The sequence below is a fragment of the Pristiophorus japonicus genome, chromosome 3, assembly GCF_044704955.1.
Source record: "Pristiophorus japonicus isolate sPriJap1 chromosome 3, sPriJap1.hap1, whole genome shotgun sequence".
Classification (NCBI taxonomy): domain Eukaryota; kingdom Metazoa; phylum Chordata; class Chondrichthyes; family Pristiophoridae; genus Pristiophorus; species Pristiophorus japonicus.
In genome coordinates this window covers 69,558,093-69,581,858 of record NC_091979.1, presented here as the reverse complement: position 1 = coordinate 69,581,858, position 23,766 = coordinate 69,558,093, and the positions used below count along the sequence as shown (strand labels likewise).

Sequence of the window (23,766 nt, the reverse complement as noted above, 5' to 3'; positions counted from 1 at the left end):
GAAGCTGACCGGGAATACAACATGTCGCACATTGCAACGCGCAGCATCAGAGAGGAGCATTGGCATCTTGAAACAGTGTTTCCGATGCCTGGACCATTCCGGAGGCTACTTGCACTACTCCCCTGAGACTGTCGGTCATGTTCACTGTTGTGTGCTGCATGCTCCATAACTTAGCTATCATGAGGCAGCAGCAGCTGGTAGTAGAAGACCCACCTGCGGTGAGAGTGGCTGATGATAATGATGAGGAAGATACTGATGACGAGCAGGAGGGCAAGGGCGAGGAAGCCATGTAAATATCTGAACCCAGAGCACGACGGCGGAGGAAGTCGGGCCATTGGGCCCCTTTAACGATTGCTCGAGCCTTGCACCAGCCGTGTACGTTTTGCTGCCTGAAGGCTCAGCGGCAACTATTCCACATGGATCATGTTTGGACCTGTTCCATTAACACAACACAACATTACGGAACAAATGATGGAAATGATTCTTGTTTACTTCAAAAGTTGAGTTAATAATGGAACAAATAATGTAAATTATTCAATTATAATGTAAAATATCTTTTATTCAAAAATTTAACATTTGTACTTAACTTAACTTTAAAGTTTGATAAGAGAATATTTTAATTAAAGTTTTCAGTTAAGATCACTTACAAACTTTATCACTTACAAACTTTAAACTTTAAATGTATTTAACTTAGAAAAAATCTTTTAATTTGAGAACAGTTACAACAGTACTAACAATAATAACAACAACAGCAGCAGCAAAGAAAGGCTGCACCCATCTCTCCTCCACCTTATTCTAAGACCGCCCGCCGCGCTTCATCTTGGTGACTCCACCATCCCTGCCCGCAGGCGGTGGCGCAGTATTTCTGGGGTTTGTACCAAGCTTATTCTTTCTAACATCTCGGGTAATGTGCACATGATGAGGGGGGAGGGCAGGGGGGTCAGGCGACAATGTGGAGGGCCTGACTTGGGGCTCTTCAGAGGCTGGTCTGGGGATTAGAGTGGGAGTGGCAGTTGATTCTGTCAATGGGAGCGGGGTCTGGGCGTGTTTCATTATTGTAGCAGCTAACTCCAAAATTCCCTCCCTCATGCACCCTGACAGTGTATCAATGACCTCCAACATTCCCTCCCTCAAGTTGCGCAAAAGTGTCAGAACTACTTGCAACATTCCCTCCCTCATGCTCACTGAGAGTGTTTGAACTATCTGTGACATTCCCTCCCTCATGTTCACTGACATGGTTTCAGCTGACAGATATTCCCTCACTCATGGTCACAGACATCGTTCCCATTTCTCATGAGAGTGTTATTACTTCTTCCGACAGTCCCAATACCTCATCACCCATCCCACTGATGGTGTCCAGGAGTGATCGCGTAAGGTCAATGCTCTCTGTACTCATTGACATCATGAGAACCACCTCCTCACCCTGGGTATGCCTTGCTGCATCCCAGTGGGATCCACAGCCTGGGACGGTGGGGCCCTGGATGTGCCTCGCTGCATCCCACTGGTACCCACAGCCTCAGACAGTGGGAAACCATGGAATGTCTCTCCATCACTCAAACCATTAGTCAGGGAAGGGGCTGGCACCTCAATGGGTAGCACCTGCACCTCCTCCAAAGTGAGCACAGCAGTGGGGGCTTCATCCATCCCCACCCCTTCCCCCCCCCCCCCCATGCTCTTGTTCTGGAGGGTGGGATTGGAAGATGTTCTCCTCCAGGCTCGTCCTCGTCTGAATCTTCTTCTGCCTAATCAGGGTTGGCCTCAAATTCTGCAAAATATAACAGAACAGACAAATGATTAGCAGCAGAGGAGGGGGCAGGATGGGTGGTATGAGTAGGCTCACACAGTGCAGGCAGCAGGCTGATTTGAAAGACCATGATGAATGATAGCACATTGCATCAACCGAAGCGTAGCTGACGGAGACATCCCCATGAACTGAAGCATGGCTAGCCCGCGCAGTACTTAACATTTAGCAAAGCCAGACTGTGGAATTTGCAGGACTTACGCTCTCCCTCGAGTGTGGGCCCAGCTTGTGCAATGGTCTTTGCTGTTCTCCAGGCAGCACCCATCAAAGCAGCAACCCTCTCTTCCAAGGGTGCCAGTGGGTGCAGATTTGCTGGGCCTCCTACTGTGAGTTCTTGCCCTTTTGTTATGTGCCACTTTCCTCTGCAAAGATGAAAATACAACTTTTTAGAGAGGGTATCTTTCTGCTGGGTGGGACATATACAGATGGTCACATTTACATTACAATTGCAATTGCATTGGATAAATGAAAATATTACTTACACTAACTACTTGACCAAGGTCCTACCACTTCTTTTTGCACTGGCCCCCAGATCGCAGGGTGGTCACCATTGCACAGTAATCTTCTGCTAGTTGGTTCCAGCGTTTCTTCGTTTCTTTGATTGGAACTTTTGTGTGACTTCTGCTGATGTCCAGCTCTTGCCATCTGGCCTCAATCACAGTAACTCGTGCCTCCACTTCATCCTGTAAGAAATTCTTGGTCCTTGCACCGCGTTGCATCTTGTATTGCAGCTCCGATTTTTCCAATATTCTCACACAGTACTCAACGTTCTCACACACATAGCTGGCTCTTTAAACATGGCCGATTGCAGACCAGGAGCTGTGCTGCACATGTGCGCCCATAGGAATAACATCAAAAACGTCCTTTTTTTCCCACGCATGCGCAGAAGGTGCGACATCGTTTTTTCAGCACAGATAGCAGGTTCTACCCCCCAAAGGGCCCAAGTTTCCACAAGAAAAAAAACGGGCGCCCCTCCGAGCTGGGTGCCCGTTTTTCGCGCCTAAAACGGCGCCTAAAAAAATCCTCGGTATTCTCCACAGACTTACAGGTCCTGTGGCACTCGGCGCAGCTGGCACGAGCTGTGGGGGGGGCGGAGTCAGGTCCCTGCGCTGAAAACAGTGCCGGGACCTCTGCACATGCGCGCTACAGTCGGCACGCAAGTGCAGTAGCTCCAGGCCCAATGGCCTCACTGGGGCTGCGTGAATGAGGCTCCTCCCACGGCCAGCTCCTGCTCCCCGCCCGACCAGACCCGACACTCACTCCCCACCCCCCCCCCCCCGACCAGACCCGACCCGACACCCGCTCCCCCCGCCCCGACCGAGACCCGACACCCGCTCCCCCACCCCCGCCCCAGACCCGAGACCCGCTCCCCCGCCCCCCGACACCCGCTCTCCCGCCCCGACCCGAGGCCCGCTCCCCCCGACCCGACCCGAGACCCGCTCCCCGCCCCGACCCGACACCCGCTCTTCCCCCGACCCGACACCCGCTCTCCCCCCCCCCCGACCCGAGGCCCGCTCTCCCCCCCACCGACCCGACACCCGCTCTCCCCCCCCCCCCGACCCGACACCCGCTCTCCTCCCGACCCGACACCCGCTCTCCCCCCCCCGACCCGACACCCGCTCTCCCCCCCCCCGACCCGACACCCGCTCTCCTCCCGACCCGACACCCGCTCTCCCCCCCCCCGACCCGACACCCGCTCTCCCCCCCCCGACCCGAGGCCCGCTCTCCCCCCCCCCCGACCCGACACCCGCTCTCCCCCCCCCCCCCCGACCCGACACCCGCTCTCCTCCCGACCCGACACCCGCTCTCCCCCCCCCGACCCGACACCCGCTCTCCCCCCCCCCCGACCCGACACCCGCTCTCCTCCCGACCCGACACCCGCTCTCCCCCCCCCCGACCCGACACCCGCTCTCCCCCCCCCCGACCCGACACCCGCTCTCCCCCCCCCTGACCCGACACCCGCTCCTGTTCCCCGACCCCCCCCTCTCTTCCCCCCCTCTCTCCGCCCCCCTCTCTCTTCCCCTCCCCCCCCTCCCCCCTCACCCCCCCCTCCTCTCCCTCTCTCCCTCTCCCCTTCTCTCTCTCCCTCCCTCTCTCTCTCTCCCTCCCTCTCTCGCTCAGTGGCACGAACGGCTGCAGAATTCTCCCTGGCTGAAGCACTTTCACACAGGTAGGAAGATGGTTTATTTAATCTTTTCTTGGCTTATAAATGTTTATTCAGGTTGGATTTATTTGTATAATATTTGTAGAAGTATAAATAAGGATTTATTGTCAAATTTAATGACTTCCCTTCCCCTCACCTCGTTCTGGACGCCTAATTTGTAACCTGCGCCTGATTTTTTAATGTGTAGAACAGGTTTTTTCAGTTCTACAAAAATCTTCACTGGCGCCATTCTACTTTAGTTTGGAGTACATTTTCACTGTGGAAACTTTCAAATCAGGCGTCAGTGGCCGGACACGCCCCCTTTTGAAGAAAAAATTCTGTTCTAAACTAGAACTGTTCGACCTGACTAGAACTGCAGAAAAAAAAATGTGGAGAATTGCGATTTCTAAAATAGTCCGTTCTCCACCAGTTGCTCCTAAAAATCAGGCGCGAATCATGTGGAAACTTGGGCCCAAGATAACTGCACAGGCTGCGCGGTGCTAATTTTGAAAAATACAGCAGGGAAACTTGGCACAAATATTTTTGGAGTATTTCTGGCCTAGGAAAACGGGCGTAACTCTAGCAATACGCCAGAAAACGGCTTTGGCCAAAATTGAACCCTCTGTTTATATTATAGTCAAAATACAAATTTATTCTGAATTTATTGGCCGACTGAATCAAAGTGCCCTGTGAAATTGAAGTACAAACTCTTGTCACCTGGTAACAGTTTAAAACTGCTGCAAATGAGACTAATGACAATCTGCCAGTTTTAACTGGGAATAAGACAGATGGATCTTTCCATCAGTATCACAAAGAAACTAGTAATTTGTAGACATCATGTTACATTCATAAAATACGATAAAAATTACATCTTAAAAAAAATCACATTCAAATTAATTTCAATGACTAGAATCAAGGTTCCGTAGGGTATAGAATGGTTAAAAGAGATACACCAAAATTATTCGCTACAGTTTTGGTGTTACTTTTGAATCTAATTGGACAGAATTTACTCAGCATGATTAAATTGCTATCAATCGTGATAATGACTTCAAACATAAACCTGTCCAACTGACCACAGAAACCAAACAGAAAACCAATACATTAAAGGTAGTTGTGCTGCCTCGATATTCTCTAGCAAGTCAAAGGATAATTTTGAAATTCAGCAAGGTATTGTCGTAAATTCGACAAGGTATTAGAGTAACGCAAAGACTTAGATCAATTATTCCTTTACTATTTTGAATGTTGTTGCATTATAAGCTACAGTAAAACCAAGGTAGTTTATGTTTGATATTTAAAATACAATTTTAAATTACTCACCATAAGACCGCTGCAATGAGACAGACGCTTTGACAGTTTCTTATTTCCTTCTTGCACACTTCTGGCAATGGACTAGCTCATTTACTTTCTGATTGGTCTTCTGCATATTCCATCCTGTGCCTAGAATCACCAGGAAAGTCTAACTAGAACTGTTGAATGATGCTTTTAATTCATTCGTGAAATTCCCTTAGTCTGAAGATTTTTAAATGTTTCATCCTCTGAACTGATTTATTTGTGGATTTGTGGACTGCTGTACCTTTTTTGCAACCAGAAATAAGAAAGGAAATGTAGCTGCTCGGAGCATCATCTAACTGTTGATATGGTCCGCATTATCTTTGTCTTGACCTCTGTTTTCCTATTATGTTCCGAACAGAATTGGTAAATGGGATCAGTGTACAACCAATCAGACATCTGTAGAATTAAAAAAATCTCTGCTCGTCACACCACTCCTACACTGACAAAAAACCTGCGAGCCCGTCATTTCCAGTAACAGGGTGAGCAGGTTATTTACAGTTGGTGAAATGCTAAAGTGCAAAGAGTACCTTTTACAAAGTTTCAAAAACTATTTATGGTACGTCAGTAAATTACTACTGTTGGAATTTGATATTCCTTACTGCCACACTTCTGGAAACCTTATTGACATACCTGTAACAATTTATTGGGTGGGGAACTGACAACTTTATGATCACAAAGTAAGGCCCAAAGGTGAAACTACTTCATGTGATCCTGCAGTAAAACAATATTTAACAGGTGAAATTATCCCATGACAATTTTAACAGAACAGCCAGCTAAAAATATTGCCAGGAGAAAGTTCATTCCCTTAGCTTTTAAAAAGTAAAAAAAAATTAAAATGCTTTTTTCCCAAATTAAAAAAATACTATTAGAATCGGTCAACAGAGCACAGAAATAGCTTATTATGCAAAATTATGGGCAGCAGAAATCGGAGTTCAGATCAATACCTGACGATCTCCCTGCATCCCAGATACAAACTTTTATGTACAATACAAGTTACGGATCACACAAAAGAATTTCGAGAACTTCACGTCACTCATTGACTTGCAAGCAGACTGTTTGCTGCGATAAAAAGTTGAACTTTTCATTAGGAATACAGAAAAATGCTTCGTCAATAGGAACAAAAAAAAGGTGTGGTTATAATAAATCATTCAATGGGAAAGGCTCATTATTGCCATTTGCATGACTTGAGATTTATATCTTTTAACTCTGCCTGCAGCATTCGACATTAGATGTTAAGCATCACCCTTTGCTGTGACATGACTATGAGCAATGCTGATTGACAATCTATACTACTTCTGTTCATTTAAAAAGAAATGCCTTTGTATGATTCAGTTGGATGCATTTAAATTATACTTATTTAGCTATTAAAAATATTCATGGTTCACGAAGCACAAATGTAATTTGGAGTTAGGACAATATTTTGAATACTCACTTCCTTTAAACAGCGTAAGGAGCTTTTGTGAATTATAATTAAAAAAAAATGTGCAGAACTAAAAAGTTTTTGTCACAACCCGAAATAATTTGCAGACATTAAATGTCTCTAAACTGACTCATTTCTCCAAACTATTTGCACTTCAAAACTGAACACAGGTTACAAGGTATCCCGATACTCTTTACAATCCAAAACATTTGCCCAGAATTTGCTCAGTTTTATCAAGTTTCTGGCATAAAAATTGACAATTTGGTCGGCTGATTCTGAGGCAGAATCGGTTTCTGCCAGGTGTTCATCACGTAATGGCTACGCTGTAGTTCCCAACCTGATCTGAAGCCTTCATTTATGTACTTGCCGATACTGCTGAGAGCTTATTAGCATCAATTAATATAAGCACCAATGACATTGGAGTCCCCAAATCCCATTGTATCAACGGTAATTTAGAATGTATTAAAAGAGGCTTATCTGTTTCCAGTAACAGCTTGAAACTGGCAGTAGTGCGTTACTTGGAGCATGCAGCCTGAAGAAACTATTAAGAGATACCATTCCTGAATGAGCTGACTTGCCACTAACAGCTTTGAGAGCCCCAGAGATCACTGGGAATATTTTGCCCCACCCACAGCAAGAGGTTCTGAGTACTAGATATGGGAATTCCAATAGGAATTCCCTTGTATGCAATTATAATAGAGAAGGAGGAAATTGAGGCACAGTGCAGGATGGAGGAAAGGAGGGCACTTGAGGAGACAATGCCCTATAAAATATTATCCCCTGGGCCCAACCCCTCCCAAAGAATTTTCAAGCCACACTGATTCTATAAAGACCTAAGTGAGGAGGTCTGTTTTAGATAAATGAATGCCACCAAAAAAGCATGAGGGAAGCTGTGTCAGCTACTGCATGAAGACCTGCGGTGGCTCTCATTTGCCCCATTGCCTCAACTTATGACTGTGAAAGTGGCTACCCGTCCACCACACTCAGCTTTTATGCAATAAGCTCATTTGGTCACAATAACATAATCTGCTTTTTCCTCATACTGCAATTCAACCTGGGTGACTAAACATGCCTTTCTTTCTCCTTCAGCTTAGTGCAACCTGAGAGTCAGTATCCTGAAAGCCCAGAGAGACAGCAGCCTACATCCCAGGCCTTGGATCTGAAAGCCTCTACATGTAATGCTGTCTACTCTGTCTCCTACTGTTACCTAAAACTGCACTCTGTGCTTCTGTGGAGGAGGAGGCACCAACTCATCTCTGACCACTTCGGAGGTGAGGAATTGTCGCAGATTACAATGAAGTTCCCACATGTTCCATTGATGCTTACGATGAAGGCAAAGTTTCCATGAGGGCTGTGCACTCCGGAATCATACTTTCAAGTTGCCACCATCATGGGAAAATGATATTAGATCCCGAAACATCCTTCTTTTCAGGCAAGTACCAATGAGATCTGGGTGCCATGACTCCAGAGTCATGGGCCACCTTCTCCTTGGCCTACACTGGTCAGGTGGCACATTCTCACCCACTCCCTACTCCTCCAGCTCCTTCATGCTCTGTGAATCATCTGGTGCCATTCCCTCATTGTTAGTATCTAATTTCTGCTGGGTGAATACATCTAAGCTGGTGCATTGACCTGCAATTAAACTCAAGACATTTTGGTACATATTGCATAACAACACACAGTCTTCACCAAATGAGCCATCAAGGAAGTTAGCTAAGTGAGAGATCTGTTGTAGTGTTTTCTTTTTGGTGAGGAAATATATTACCGTATAGGCAAAGTTACATTGCAAGGCACGACTCGAGTTATTTCTAATTTGATTCATTGGTTCTAGATGCTGTTCCTCGGTGACATCATCCAAAAACACAGCGTCATTTTCCACATGTATGCTCTACCTCACCACCACTTCTTGTGATCCCTCCACGGTCTCTAAATTATCAGATAACTTGTCCGACATCCAGTACTGGATGAGCAGAAATTTCCTCCAACTAAATATTGGGAAGACAGAAGCCATTATTATTGGTCCCCACCACAAACTCCGTTCCATAGCCACTGAGTCCATCCCTCTCCCTAGCATCTGTCTGAGACTGAACGAGACTGTTCGCAACCTTGGTGTCATATTTGACCCTATGTCCTCCTCTATAACATTGCCCGACTACTCCCCTGCCTCAGCTCATCTGCTGCTGAAATCCTCATTCATGCCTTTATTACCTCTAGATTTGTCTACTCTAATGCACTCCTGACTGGTCTCCCACGTTCTACCCTAGGTAAACTTGAGGTTATCCAAAACTCTGACAGCTGTGTCCTAACTCACACCAAGTCCCTTTCACCCATGTCATCATCATCATCATCATAACCCCTGTGCTTGCTGACCTATATAGGTTCCCAGTTAAGCAACGCCTCGATTTTAAAATTCTCATCCTTGTTTTCAAGTCTCTCCAAGGCCTCGCCCCTCCCTATCTCTGTAATCTCCTCCAGCCCTACAACCTCTGAGATAAGAACATAAGAACATAAGAATTTGGAACAGGAATAGGCCATCTAGTCCCTTGAGGCTGCTCCGCCATTTAACAAGATCTTGGCTGATCTGGCCGTGGACTCAGCTCCACTTATCCGCCCGCTCCCAGTAACCCTTAATTCCCTTATTGGTTAAAAATCTATCTATCTGTGACTTGAATACATTCAATGAGCTAGCCTCAACTGCTTCCTTGGGCAGAGAATTCCACAGATTCACAACCCTCTGGGAGAAGAAATTCCTTCTCAACTCAGTTTTAAATTGGCTCCCACGTATTTTGAGGCTGTGCCCCCCAGTTCTAGTCTCCCCGACCAATGGAAACAACCTCTCTGCCTCTATCTTGTTTATCCCTTTCATTATTTTAAATGTTTCGATAAGATCACCCCTCATCCTTCTGAACTCCAAAGAGTAAAGACCCAGTCTACTCAATCTATCATCATAAGGTAACCCTCTCATCTTCGGAATCAGCCTCGTGATTGGTCTCTGTACCCCCTCCAAAGCTAGTATATCCTTCCTTAAGTAAGGTGACCAAAACTGCACGCAGTACTCCAGGTGCGGCCTCACCAATACCCTACACAGTTGCAGCAGGACCTCCCTGCTTTTGTACTCCACCCTCTCGCAATGAAGGCCAACATTCCATTCGCCTTCCTGATTACCTGCTGCACCTGCAAACTAACTTTTTGGGATTCATGCACAAGGACCCCCAGGTCCCTCTGCACCGCAGCATGTTGTAATTTCTCCCCATTCAAATAATATTCCCTTTTACTGTTTTTTTTTCTAAGGTGGATGACCACACACTTTCCGACATTGTATTCCATCTGCGAAACCTTAGCCCATTCGCTTAACCTATCTAAATCTCTTTGCAGCCTCTCTGTGTCCTCTACACAACCCACTTTCCCACTAATCTTTGTGTCATCTGCAAATTTTGTTACACTACACTCTGTCCCCTCTTCCAGGTCATTTATATATATTGTAAACAGTTGTGGTCCCAGCACCGATCCCTGTGGCACACCACTAACCACCGATTTCCAACCCGAAAAGGACTCATTTATCTCGACTCTCTGCTTTCTGTTCGCCAGCCAATTCTCTATCCATGCTAATACATTTCCTCTGACTCCGCGTACCTTTATCTTCTGCAGTAACCTTTTGTGTGGCACCTTATCGAATGCCTTTTGAAAATCTAAATACACCACATCCATCGGTACACCTCTATCCACCATGCTTGTTATATCCTCAAAGAATTCCAGTAAATTAGATAAACATGATTTCCCCTTCATGAATCCATGCTGCGTCTGCTTGATTGCACTATTCCTATCTAGATGTCCTGCTATTTCTTCATTAATGATAGTTTCAAGCATTTTCCCCACTACAGATGTTAAACTAACCGGCCTATAGTTACCTGCCTTTTGTCTGCCCCCTTTTTTAAACAGAGGCGTTACATTAGCTGCTTTTCAATCTGCTGGTACCTCCCCAGAGTCCAGAGAATTTTGGTAGATTATAACGAATGCATCTGCTATAACTTCCGCCATCTCTTTTAATACCCTGGGATGCATTTCATCAGGACCAGGGGACTTGTCTACTTTGAGTCCCATTAGCCTGTCCAGCACTAACCCCCTAGTGATAGTGATTGTCTCAATGTCCTCCCTTCCCACATTCCTGTGACCAGCAATTTTTGGCATGGTTTTTGTGAAGACCGAAGCAAAATAATTGTTTAAGGTCTCAGCCATTTCCACATTTCCCATTATTAAATCCCCCTTCTCATCTTCTAAGGGACCAACATTTACTTTAGTCACTCTTTTCCGTTTTATATATCTGTAAAAGCTTTTACTATCCGTTTTTAAGTTTTGCACAAGTTTACCTTCGTAATCTATCTTTCCTTTCTTTATTGCTTTCTTCGTCATTCTTTGCTGTTGTTTAAAATTTTCCCACTCTTCTATTTTCCCACTAACCTTGGCCACCTTATACGCATTGGTTTTTTAATTGATACTCTCCTTTATTTCCTTGGTTATCCACGGCTGGTTATCCCTTCTCTTACCGCCCTTCTTTTTCACTGGAATATATTTTTGTTGAGCACTATGAAAGAGCTCCTTAAAAGTCCTCCACTGTTCCTCAATTGTGCCACCGTTTAGTCTGTGTTTCCAGTCTACTTTAGCCAACTCTGCCCTCATCCCACTGTAGTCCCCTTTGTTTAAGCATAGTACGCTCGTTTGAGACACTACTTCCTCAACCTCAATCTGTATTACAAATTCAACCATACTGTGATCACTCATTCCAAGAGGATCTTTTACTAGGAGATCGTTTATTATTCCTGCCTCATTAAACAGGACCAGATCTAAGATAGCTTGCTCCCTTGTAGGTTCTGTAACATACTGTTCTTAGAAACAATCCCATATGCATTCTATGAATTCCTCCTCCAGGCTATCCCATGCGATTTGATTTGACCAATCGATATGTAGGTTAAAATCCCCCATGATTACTGCCGTTCCTTTTTCACATGCCTCCATTATTCCCTTGATTATTGCCCTCCCCACCGTGAAGTTATTATTTGGGGGCCTATAAACTACACCCACCAGTGACTTTTTCCCCTTACTATCTCCAATCTCCACCTACAATCTGCACTTCTCTAATTCTGGTCTCTTGAGCATCCCTGATTTTAATCGCCCCACCATTGGTGACCATGCCTTCAGCTACCAAGGCCCTAAACTCTGGAATACGCTCCCTAAATCTCTCCATCTCTCTTTCCTCCTTTAATATGCTCCTCAAAACCTACCTCTTTGATCTGCCCTAATTTCTCCTGATGTGGCTTGTGCCATATTTTATTTGATAACGCCCCTGTGAAGTGCCAAGGGACGTTTTACTGCGTTAAAGGCACTGTAAAAATTCAAAGCTGTTGTTCTAGATTGGGGTTCACAACCGGGGGTCCACGGCCCCCTGGGGGTTCGTGAGAAGGTTGCAAGGGGTCTGCCAAATCAGGAACCTTCAAGAATAACATATTTTTTTAAACTCCCATTCTGCCACCAGGATTAAAAAAAGAGCGAGACTGATCACTACCAATGTCAGTGGTGCCCCGTTTATTATTAAGAATGAAACTTCGAAATAGGCTAAATTTTTTTTAATCTACCTCCATAAAAAAAAACAGGGAGAGTTTAATTCAGTGCACAGATGTGAGGTTTTGCCGATAAGCCGCGGCGCCACCAGGAGATCCTGCCACTCACATTCCCTTTAACTGGGGAATGCGTGGCTCATTCAAAATATCGCGCATGCGTGGTTTTTCCCCCATTTAAAAGCCGGTGAGCCGGCTATGCGGGAGTTGCACAACTTAAAGGGAACATTTTCGCCAGCCTCGCGTACCCCAGATCCGTTAATGACAGTTGGCAGCGAGTTATTTTCCCGGCAAGCTGCAGAGCGGCGCTCTTCTGTCCGCCATCTTTAAATTGGAGCACCAGGTCAGCGGGATTTGACGTCCGTTTTGTGGGGTAATGGACCAAGCATTAGCCAAAGCGTTAGGGAATGTTCGGCTGAATTCACCTTTCCCTCTTTATGCGGCTCACCGCTGCTTAGAAACATAGAAAATATTGCAGGAGTCGGCCATTTGGCCCTTCGAGCCTGCACCGCCATTCAATAAGATCATGGCTGATCATTCCTTCACTATCCCTTCCCTGCTTTCTCCCCATACCCCTTGATCCCATTAACCGTAAGGGCCATGTCTAACTCCCTCTTGAATATATCAAATGAGCTGGCATCAACAACTCTCTGCAGCAGGGAATTCCACAGTTCAACAACTCTCTGAGTGAAGAAGTTTCTCCTCATCTCAGTCCTAAATGGCCTACCCCTTATCTGAAGACTATGTCCCTGGTTCTGGACATCCCCAACATCAAGAACATGCTTCCCGCATCTAACCTGTCCAGTCCCATCAGAATCTTATATGTTTCTATGAGATCCCCTCTCATCCTTCTAAACACCAGTGAATAAAGGCCCAGTTGATCCAATCGCTCCTCATATGACAGCCCAGTCATCCCTGGAATCAGTCTGGTGAACCTTCGCTGCACTCCCTCAATAGCAAGTACATCCTTCCTCAGACTGGGAGACCAAAACTGAACACAATATTCCAGGTGAGGCCTCACTAAGGCCCTGTGCAACTGCAGTAAGACCTCCCTGCACCTATATTCAAATCCCCTAGCAATGAAGGCCAACATACCATTTGCCTTCTTTACCGCCTGCTGTACCTGCGTGCCCACTTTCAGTGACTGATGAACCATGACACCCAGGTCTCGTTGCACTTCTCCTTTTTCTAGTCTGCCGCCATTCAGATAATATTCTGCCTTCGTGTTTTTGCCCCCAAAATGGATAACCTCACATTTATCCACATTATACTGCATCTGCCATGTATTTGCCCACTCACCTAATCTGTCCAAGTCATGTAGTCTCTCTATATTTTGCATTATGAAATGAACTTGGAGCTTAGGTGCTATTATATATGATGGTCCATCTGATTTTCTGTTGTGGGATCTTCTCGTGCGTGAATTTGGTGCTAGTGTTTCAGGGGGTCCGTGGAATTTTTATAACATGGGAGGGGTTGCCCCAGATGCAAAAGGATAGGAACCCCTGTCCTAGATAGTTCCATATTTGTGTGTCTACATTCTCCTTCAGCTACATGGGTATGGCATTATAAGTCATGGAATTCCCCATAACATGCACAATGCCACTGTGTATTCAGCCCAGTTGAAAGCAAGTCCTCGTATGGTGTTTTGAACCAAGTCTGTTTCTCTTCCCCCTCCCTAAGCAATTAAGCCAATTTGAAGAAGCAGTCTACCTGAAGGTTAGGCAAAGACTCAATTAAAATTTGTATAATTTGCAGTTGATGTGCTCGAGTGTCAATTCATATCTATCTGTAAAACAATGTTACATAGCACTTTTGAGAGCAGTATTTCATTAAATCCTTACAAAATGCATAATACATTGTTCCTAACTGTGTTGCCCAATTGTGTACTTCCAATTGAAACTACATGCAAGAAGCAGTCTTGGTCAGAATTGGGAATTTACTGGCTGCAACTGTACCCCCAAATGATCTTTGAGCCCCAAAATACTGATTCACCATTGAGTCATGCATAGTGTGATTTGCACAGGCAATTTATCAGAATTTAGTAAATTTGCCTACTTAACAATCACTGCACATCAAAAATTAATTTGTGAAATGCTTTCAGACATTTTGATATGAAAACTATAAAAATGCAAGTACAGGTATATTTTTTTAAAAACTTGTTGCATTGAAGGAAAAATACTTCTCAACGTTATGTTTTTACACTGCTTTTTGACAGTTATGCTGCATTCACGGTTACAATGACTTTTACAGCAGTGCCTCAAGATACTGAAGGCAGCAATGTTCTTGGACCTCCACCTAAAGAAGTGTCTTTCAGCATTGCCACTGCCAGCATTTATCTTCCATCTTACTAATGTGTAAAGGCTGGTGATGTATTTTTGTTTTTGCTTACTGGCCTGTAAACATGTGAGCCATTGGGGAATGGAATAGCAATCAAAAACAGAGTCCCAAACTGCACACTTGAAGCAATTGCTCATTAAGGCTTTACTTTAGCACTTCTATAGATTAGTTAATTGAAATTATGCAATTGTCTGATTCTCCCCAATTTGAATCTTTAAGCCCCTTTTTGTTTTTAGAGGTGGAACAATTTTGCTGAGTTTACACCACTAATGAGATGATCTTGCAGCAGCTGGCACAAATACACTTTGCCTAGCCTCACTGTCTCGGCTCACGTAGCAAGAATGGCCATGTGAATGAGGTATTGCAGTGACCTGTGGAAACATACCCCACAAAGAGTCTTGCCTTCAGGAGAAGTGAGGAGCAACAAAAACAAAACTTGAGAAAAGAACTTCACTAACTTTGGTATATATAGTCTCTATAAACATACCTGCACCCTTCTCGCTGAACATGATTCAGATGAATGCAAGCAATAGTGGTTTCAAAACCAGTTTCTTTGGATTCCACCCACCTATTTATTTTTGGTGCATGCCAGGACATGATGCAATAGGGTTTGCACAGGCATGCCAAATCTTGAGGTTCAGTAAATCAGTGCACCGAGGTTTCTTTTAGGTCCTGTATTTGGGGATTTGACAAGTTGATTGCAGGTGAATCACAAATTCCTTAAATACGCATGTCTTTATACAGTCTAGTTTTCTTTTATCCCAACATTCTTACACTTTACTTCAAGATGGCGAAAAAAAAATCACACTATTCTCTCTCTCCTCTCTCTCTCTCCTCTAAATACACACAATTTACATTTAAAGTGATCCTGGTTGGATTTATGCCAGTAAAAAATTGTATTTTTTCACATTCACTTCAAACTCAAACTTCTTGTGGAGAAAAGTGTGGGTTTTTTAAGGTCCCAAAGCCCTGATTTTTAACCTAACCCTCCCGGTAGGACTGGGGAGGGTTCATGTTGCGTGCTCGTTTTACACCTCTCTTGATTTTACTCTCCAATGTCTTCGTTTATGAGGGGGCTTGACAAAGTGGATGCAGAGAGGATGCTTCCACTGATGGGGGAGACTAGAACTAGAGGGCATGATTTTAGAATAAGGGGCTGCCCATTTAAAACAGAGATGAGGAGGAGAAATTTTTTCTGAGGGTTGTAAATCTGTGGAATTCGCTGCCTCAGAGAGTTCTCTGGGACATTGAATACATTTAAGACAGAAATAGACAGTTTCTTAAACGATAAGGGGTTATGGGGAGCGGGTGGAGAAGTGGAGCTGAGTCCATGATTAGATCAGCCATGATCTTATTGAATGGCGGAGCAGGCTCGAGGGGCCGTATGGCCTACTCCTGTTCCTATTTCTTATGTTCTTATATTCCCACTAGATTGGTTAGGTTAAAATCGGGAATCGAGACAGTAAAAATATATCCCTTGTAAAGAGTTGAATATTCATTAAATACTACGCCTGGAGGTGAATTTCCACTTAGCCCACTGAGAGTTAATCAATTTGCAGGATAACTTTACTCAGCATTTTCTGCAAGAGTGGATGCATTACAACTAAAGCAAATGAAGTCCCAATCAGAACACATTTGCAATAATATTGCTGAATACGTAGACACATAACTCGTACAAATATTGTCTAGAGCATCAATCCAGATGTTGAAAGCATAGTTCCTGCTATGAGAAGCCCATCATGATCAATATAGACTGGTAGGCCTTAAAAGACCTGGAAGACACTGAAATTTGTGAAGGTTACACTTTTGGTCTGTTGTGAAATACCAATCACATATGTTGACTGCTACTGATATTGGCATTCATTAAGTTCTCAACAACTTTTTTCCCTGCAATGAAACATGTACTCTAGGGAACATGCATTGTGCTTTGCCTATGTGCGCATCACATGCCTTCTGCTCTATTCACAGAAGCTACAAGCCGAGGTTGGGAAGCCAGTACCTCGATTATGGGCACTGCTACATCCTGCATCACCCATACTACTTGAAGCAGGCACTAGGTCAGAGATACATACTTGCGAGATTATTAGTGAGTTTGAGGAGGGAAAGCAGGGCGAGTCATGGGCTGCAGGTGAAGAGGAGACAAAATTGGAAGCTCAAGAAGGGTAAACTACTGCTAGGCAAAGGTTCAGTGTATTTGGTGGTGCTATTGAATTATTTTGTGATTCCAACTCCTTGAGGATAGCTGTTGTTGTTTCGTATGACGGGAAAAGCTTATAATGGGATGTCTAGTTTGACTATCCATTCAATGGCCTCCTGAGATGCAGAGTGGAGAAAGATCTTACTGGGCAGGTTGATGTGATGTGTTCCATGGTCTGAGACTCATGGCCACAGTTGCATTTCGGGTTGTCCCTCATCTTCCATTTGTGGAACAGGTGGCCGCATCGTCCATGCCCTGTTTGGATTCAGTTGAACGCTGTCCACTGTCTTCGAGGAAGGACGGAGCCAGGGACCTCTGCTGTTGGGTCAGTGATGGGGTGTTGGTTCTTTATGTTGCAGGAATCCCACGATTCCGTCCATCTGGATAGTGGGTCGATACCAACTGCGTGAATATTAGCTGCTGTTTCCCTTGAAGGCTGGTGCAATTTTAAGCGCTTTCGATGTGGGATTTTCAAGTCTTTGTGAATGGGAAGATCAGTGTATCTTTTTTTCCATCTCACGGAGCACGGTGGCATCTTGGTGAATGACGGGCGGGGCAATGCGGGACAGCACTGGGAGCAATTCAGTTAGAGTGGACTTGAGCGTCTCTGACACCGTCCTCATGGCGGCATTTAGTTGGTTGCTCACCATCTTTGCGGCTGTAGGACCATGAGGCAGAGCAGTATTCTGCAGTGGATAGACTAGGGCCACTGTTGCGGAGCGAAGTGTTCTGGCTGTGCGCCCCCATGACTTTCCAGTGAGTTTGCAGACCAGGTTCACCCTGGTTTTTACGTTTTGGCCGGTGAGAAGAGGCCAATAGGTGAGAGACCTGTCCAGGGTGATGCCCAGTCCAGGGTGATGCCCAGGTATTTTGGGTGGGGTTCATGGATAAGTCTCCTTCCCCAGAATGAAATGTTGAATTCTTTCCCAGTAGCGTTGTTGTTCAGATGGAATGCCAACACAACTGTCTTCCCTGGATTGAGCTGGAGGCATCAGGTCCAAAAGTAGAGCTCCAGTAGATCCAGGTTGCTTGCGAGTGTCCTATTTGCATTCTCTAGCATTGATGCTTGCGTCAGCAGTGCTATGTCATCGGCATTTATGAAATTCTGATATTTGATGCAGGACATGTCCACCGCATAGATGTTGAAAATGTTGGTATGAGTACTGGCCCCTGTGGCAGACCATTGCTGAGCGTCTGTGTTCAGCTGGTCTTGTCACTAAGAGAGGTGTGGAACTTGCGGTTGCTCATTAGGGTGAGGATCTTGCAGCATTGGATGATTGTTGAAAGCTTCAGTAGCAGACCTTCATGCCAAACAGGTCATATGCCGATGACCAGTCTATGAAGGCAGCTCCAGTCTTCAGCTGCTTCTGGAGCCTTGCCTCTTTAGTAGTGAGTGCAAGGACTTGGTATGAGCAACTTCTTGCCTCTCCGAAGTACGCCTGCTCATTTGGGAGGGAGGCTTCTGAAGCCGGTTTTATCCGATTAAGGATCAGCCATTCGACCACTTTGTAGAACATAGACAGAAGTGCAATGGGGCGGCAGCTTTTGGGATTGTTGGCTGGTTTTCCTTGCTTTAGGATGGCAATGACTATGCAATGCGGCCAAACTTCTGGGATTATCCCAGTGTCAAGGATGTAGGAGGCCACATCCGTCCATTTTGGCCCTGGTTCTTGAGAAATTCTGGGTAGATGCCATCGATGCCGGCAGTGATCCCAGACTTGGTGGCTGTCACCGCTGTGTCCACCTCTTGGGTGGTAAAAGCTACCAAAAAGGCGGTGTGCGTAGCGGTTCTGTGCAAAGAGCTTAAGCAGCTTTTTCACTCTGCATTTGTTTTCGGTGATAGTCGTTATTTTGAGTTGGTTAGGAGGCGGGCCGTAATGGCACCTGCACTAATCTTTGGCACCTCGCATGGGGGCAGTGAGGCTGCGCCAAGCTGGTGGAGAAGGTCCCAGAGTTTCCTGCTGGAGCGTGATAATTCCAGGTTTTCGGTGGTTTCTTGTTATCGCACTAGTCTGCTTGCATCAAGCGAATCCATAAGTGTTGTTGCTGTGTCCGGGTCTTGAGTGGCATTGAACTGTGCCAGCAGTCTGCCGCTTTCCTGGGACCAGCATGGCTGTGCAGGATGTTTCTGGTGACACCAACTTTCAGCTGTCGAGCAAAACGGGTGTAGTTGTTTGGGGACAGCGGGATTCTCCGGAATGTTTCCTCAACAATGCTCGTGAAGGTAGACCATGAAGCCTTACAGAAGTTCCATCTTGGTTTCGGGACTGAGACGATTATTGGCACCTCGATCCGTACATGTACGCTGCTGGATCGGTGTTCTGAGCGGAGGAAGTTCTTAAGAATCTTCCAGGAGCAGGTGAGTGGCCGTCCTTTGCTGTCTTTCGTTGTGAAAGAGATCCGATAAGGAGTCCTTCCACCAGCAGGCAGAAAAAAAGGTGCCTGGCTGTTTGGCATCGTAGAGGAGATGGATATCGAAAGGCCAGCACCCAGTCTTCCAGTTGTTCACCCGTTCAGTCTTTTTGGTAATGGTGGCTGTTGAAATTGCTGATGCCATCATCATCATCATCATCGGCAGTCCCTCAGAATCGAGGAGGACTTGCTTCCACTCCCAAAGTGCGTTCTTTGATGGCTAAACAGTCCAAAAACAATACACACCCTGTTACAGGTGGGACAGACATTTGTCGAGGGAAGGGGTCAGTGGGGCTGGTTTGCCGCGTGCTCCTTACGCTGCCTGCGCTTGGCCTCTCCATGCCCTTTTTGCTTTGAGACTCGAAGAGCTCAACGCCCTCCCGGATGGACTTTCTCCACCTCGGGTGGTCTGCGGCCAGGATCTCCCAGGTATCAGTGGTGATGTCGCACATTACCAGCGAGGCTTTGAAGGTGTCCTTATAACATTTCTGCTGTTCTCCTTTGGCTTGCTTACCGTGAAGGAGCTCCGCATAAAGCATTTGCTTAGGGAGTCTCGTATCTGGCATGCGAACTGTGGCTTGCCCAGCGAAGCTGATCGAGTGTGGTCAGTACTGGGGATATTAGCCTGGTCGAGGACACTGATTTTGATGCGCCTGTCCTCTAAGGGGATTTGCAGGATCTTGCGGAGACATCGTTGGTGATATATCTCCAGCGACTTGAGGTGCCTTCTATACATCGTCCATGCCTCAGATCCATACAGGAGGGCGGGTATTACTACAGCCCTGTAGACCATGAGCTTGGTGGTAGATTTGAGGGCCTGGTCTTCAAACACACTTTTCCTCAGATGGCCGAAGGCTGCGCTGGCGCACTGGAGATGATGCTGAATCTCCATCAATGTCTGCCTTTGTTGATAAGAGGCTCCCGAGATATGGGAAATGGTCCACGTTGTCCAGGGCCGCGCCGTGGATCTTGATGATTGGAGGGCAGTGCTGTGCAGCGGTGACAGGCCGGTGGAGGACCTTTGTCTTACGGATGTTAAGCGTAAGGCCCATGCTTTCATGTACCCCAGTGAATACATTGACTATATCCTGGAGTTCAGCCTCTGTGCACAGACGCAGGCGTCGTCTGCATACTTCAGCTCAACGACAGAGATTGGGATGATCTTGGACCTGGCTTGGAGGCGGCGTAGGTTAACCAGCTTCCCACTGGTTCTGTAGTTTAGTTTAGTTCCAGTGGGGAGCTTGTTGATGTACATGGCTGGGTGATCAGCAGTTGGCATGTCTCTGTTGGTGGCTTGTAGACATTCACAATAGTCAGCTTACCCACTCTGATTCTGATGGAAAACGCTGAGCTGTCTGCTGTGTGTGATTTCTTCAGCTTCGATAATTAGGTTGGACCGGACGTATGTGGCGATACCATATTTCACGAGGTATTGGCATGCTATCATGTGGAATCCATGGATCTGGATCCGGTATGGGTTGTGTTCAGGTAGGTGGATTTCTTGGAGGACAAGAGCAGCAATCATTTGCATTCTAAGTTTCCCTGACAAGACTTCACACTTTGAGTTAACAAATGCAGAGGGCTGGGCCAATTATCTTGGTTGGTTTGTTCTGAAAGGGATCTTTTGGTTGACATGCTCGATGCTTTCATGCTTTTCAGACCGGGAGGCCGCTTTGGGGCATTTGGTCGTCGTCTTGATGACATGATGACATTAGCTGACAAGTTCTTGATGAACTAGCACACACAGGGAGACCAAGGGAGCTGATGACAACCTACATGTCATCTCCCTGTTTGTGCTAGCTCACCAAGAACTTGCCAGCTAATGTTACCAAGATGATGACTGAATGCCCCAAAGTGGCCTCCTGGTCTGAAAAGCATGAAAGGGTAACTGACAATGGAAGATACTTCATGATGAACCAGAACATGATGCAGGTTGGTCTATGTGGTGGTGACCATCATGGAGAAATGGTTGTCTGCTATTCTTCGCCTCTGCCACAAATGCCATGCCCTTGTTACCAATTCTCTTCCCCCTCCCTGGCCATCGTTTCAAGCGGAACTAGACTGTTCACAACCCTCCATTGAGCTTCTGATACCATATCTTCTCTATCACAAATATCGCCTACTATCACCTCCATAGTATCGCCCACCTCCACATCTGCCTTATCACATTTCCATTCAATTCCAGACTCGAGTATCCAATGCTCTCCTGGCCGGCATCCCGTCCTTCACCCTCCGTAAACCTCACCCAAAGCTCTGCTACCCACATCCTAATCTGCACCAAGTCCTGTTCACCCATCATTCCAATGCTTGCTGACCTGCATGACGTGTGTGGACTTTTTTAGTGCAGTCATGACCACCTCGGCCCAAGCACTCCAGGTCCCAACCCACAGAGCTAAGAATAAAGAGGTGCTCATCAAGGACAGAAGCAGTCAGTGTTGCTAGAAAGAGCACTTTGAAGATTTCCTTCACCAAGACTCTGTCATTGACGTGACTGTCCTCGACTCCATCCCACAGCATCGGCACAATACCAGCCCGGAAGGACGTTGAAAAGGCCATCCGACAGCTGAAATACAACAAAGTCTCGAGCAGATGGAATCACAACTGAAGTACTCTTGGCACGCATCCATGCCCTCATCTCTCATCTGGAAGGAGGAGAGCATGCCAAGGGATTGCAGAGACGCTGTAATTGTGACCATCTTCAAGAAAGGTGACCAGTCCGTTTGTGGTAATTACAGAGGAGTTTCCCTGCTGTCAGCCACAAGGAAAAATATCGCAAGAATGCTCCTCAATTGTCGCCTCCCAGTGGCTGAAGAGTTGGGGCGGCGCAACAAATCCAAGAAAAATGCAGGGAGCAGCATCAACTTCTGTACGTGGCTTTCATTGACCTCACAAAGACCTTCGATTCTGTCAACCGAGAGGGATTATGGAGCGTCCTTTTCAAATTCGGCTGTTCTCAAATTTGTCACCATCCTCCTTCTGCTTCACGATGACATGTAAGCCATGATCCTTACCAACGGATCCACCACAGATTCAATACAGATTGGGGTCAAGCAAGGCTGTGTCTTTGCACCAATGCTCTTCTCAATCTTTTTCGCTGCAATGCTTCATCTCGCCTTTAACAAGCATCCCATTGGAGTGGAGCTAATCTACAGGATGAATGGGAAATTGTTCAACCTCAGTCGCCTCCAGTCCAGAACCAAGGTTGTTTCAACCTCTATCATTAAATTACAGTATGCAGATGATGCCTGTGTTTGTGCACACTTGGAGGCCGAACTCCAAACCATCGTTGACACTTTACTGAAGCGTATGAGACTGGGCCTTACATTAAACATTCGTAAGACAAAGGTTCTCTAGCAATCTGCGCCCACCACCCAGTACTGCTCCCCCCCGATTATCAAGATTCATGACGAGGCCTTGCATAGCGTGGACCACTTTCCATACCTTGGGAGCCTTCTATCATCAAGGACAGACATCAGTGACCAAATCCAACACTGCCTTCAGAGTGTCAGTGCAGCCTTCGGTCACCTGAGGAAAAGAATGTTTGAAGACCAAGATCTCAAACCCAGCACCAAGCTCATGGTCTACAGAGCAGTAATGATAACCACTCTCCTTCAGAGACATGGACAATGTACAATAGGCACCTCAAAGCACTGCTGAAGTACCACCAACACTGCCTCTGCAAAATCCTGCAAATCAATTGGCACACAAGGGTGGCTGCAAGCTAAATTTTTCCCCCCAATGCACCTGCAATTCTATGGTGCGACCACCTGCCATATTTCCAGCAGAAAACCAGCAGGAATCCTAAAGAGCTGCAAAACACAACCATTTTCAGCTGTGTCACCAGGGAGTTCGCCAATCTTTTGCCGAAGTTATGGCAATTTCCACGTCAATGATTAGGCTGGCACAACTGCTGCATTTTATTTCAGCCAATGAAGTGCACAGAATTAAGAAACCACCACATATTCCAGAGTAAGTTTTGGATTCTATTATAAAGGGAAAATCGGAATTTAAATTCAATGTGAATATTGTGTTAGAACCATGTTATTCCCAAAGCTGAACTTGCACTATGCAAAAGATGTCTAAAATGGGAAATAAGTGTCCTAATTCCTACAAAGTTTCAGATCCTTGTTCTGCCAGATGATGGGATGAAGATGTTAGCACAACGTTGTACCTTGTGGCCTTGAATTATTCCACAAATCAAGCACAAGCCAAAAGCCTGTGCTTACTGTCAATGTGTACAGAATATGCCACGCCTCATCATAAGCAGTCCCTCAATCGAGGAAGATTGCTTCAACTCCAAAAGTGAGTTCTCCAGGTGACTGAACAGTCTGATATGGGAATTAAAGTCTCTGTCACAGGCAGTCAGTCATTGGAGGAAAGAGTGGGTGGGGAGTTTGGTTTGCTACATGCTCCTTCCACTGCCTGCGCTTGTTTTCGGCGACGAGTCGAGGTGCACAGCGCCCTCCCGGATGCTCTTCCTCCACTTAGGGCGGGCTTTGGCCAGGGACTCCC

General features: G+C 46.0%; 1 protein-coding gene across 3 annotated transcripts in view; it reads right to left on the bottom strand.

Moving 5' to 3' along the window:
- The window catches only part of LOC139259753 (nck-associated protein 5-like), a 1,255,355-nt gene that overhangs the window by 1,046,762 nt on the left and 184,827 nt on the right, over positions 1 to 23,766 (bottom strand). Inside the window, exon 2 of one of the 3 annotated variants that reach the window (XM_070875433.1) lies at positions 5,262 to 5,381. The exons of the other annotated variants lie outside the window; for them this stretch is intronic. Coding sequence (XP_070731534.1) covers positions 5,262 to 5,264 — 3 coding nt within the window. The 5' untranslated portion in view covers positions 5,265 to 5,381. The remainder of the gene's footprint in view (positions 1 to 5,261; positions 5,382 to 23,766) is intronic. 3 annotated transcript variants of the gene reach the window in all.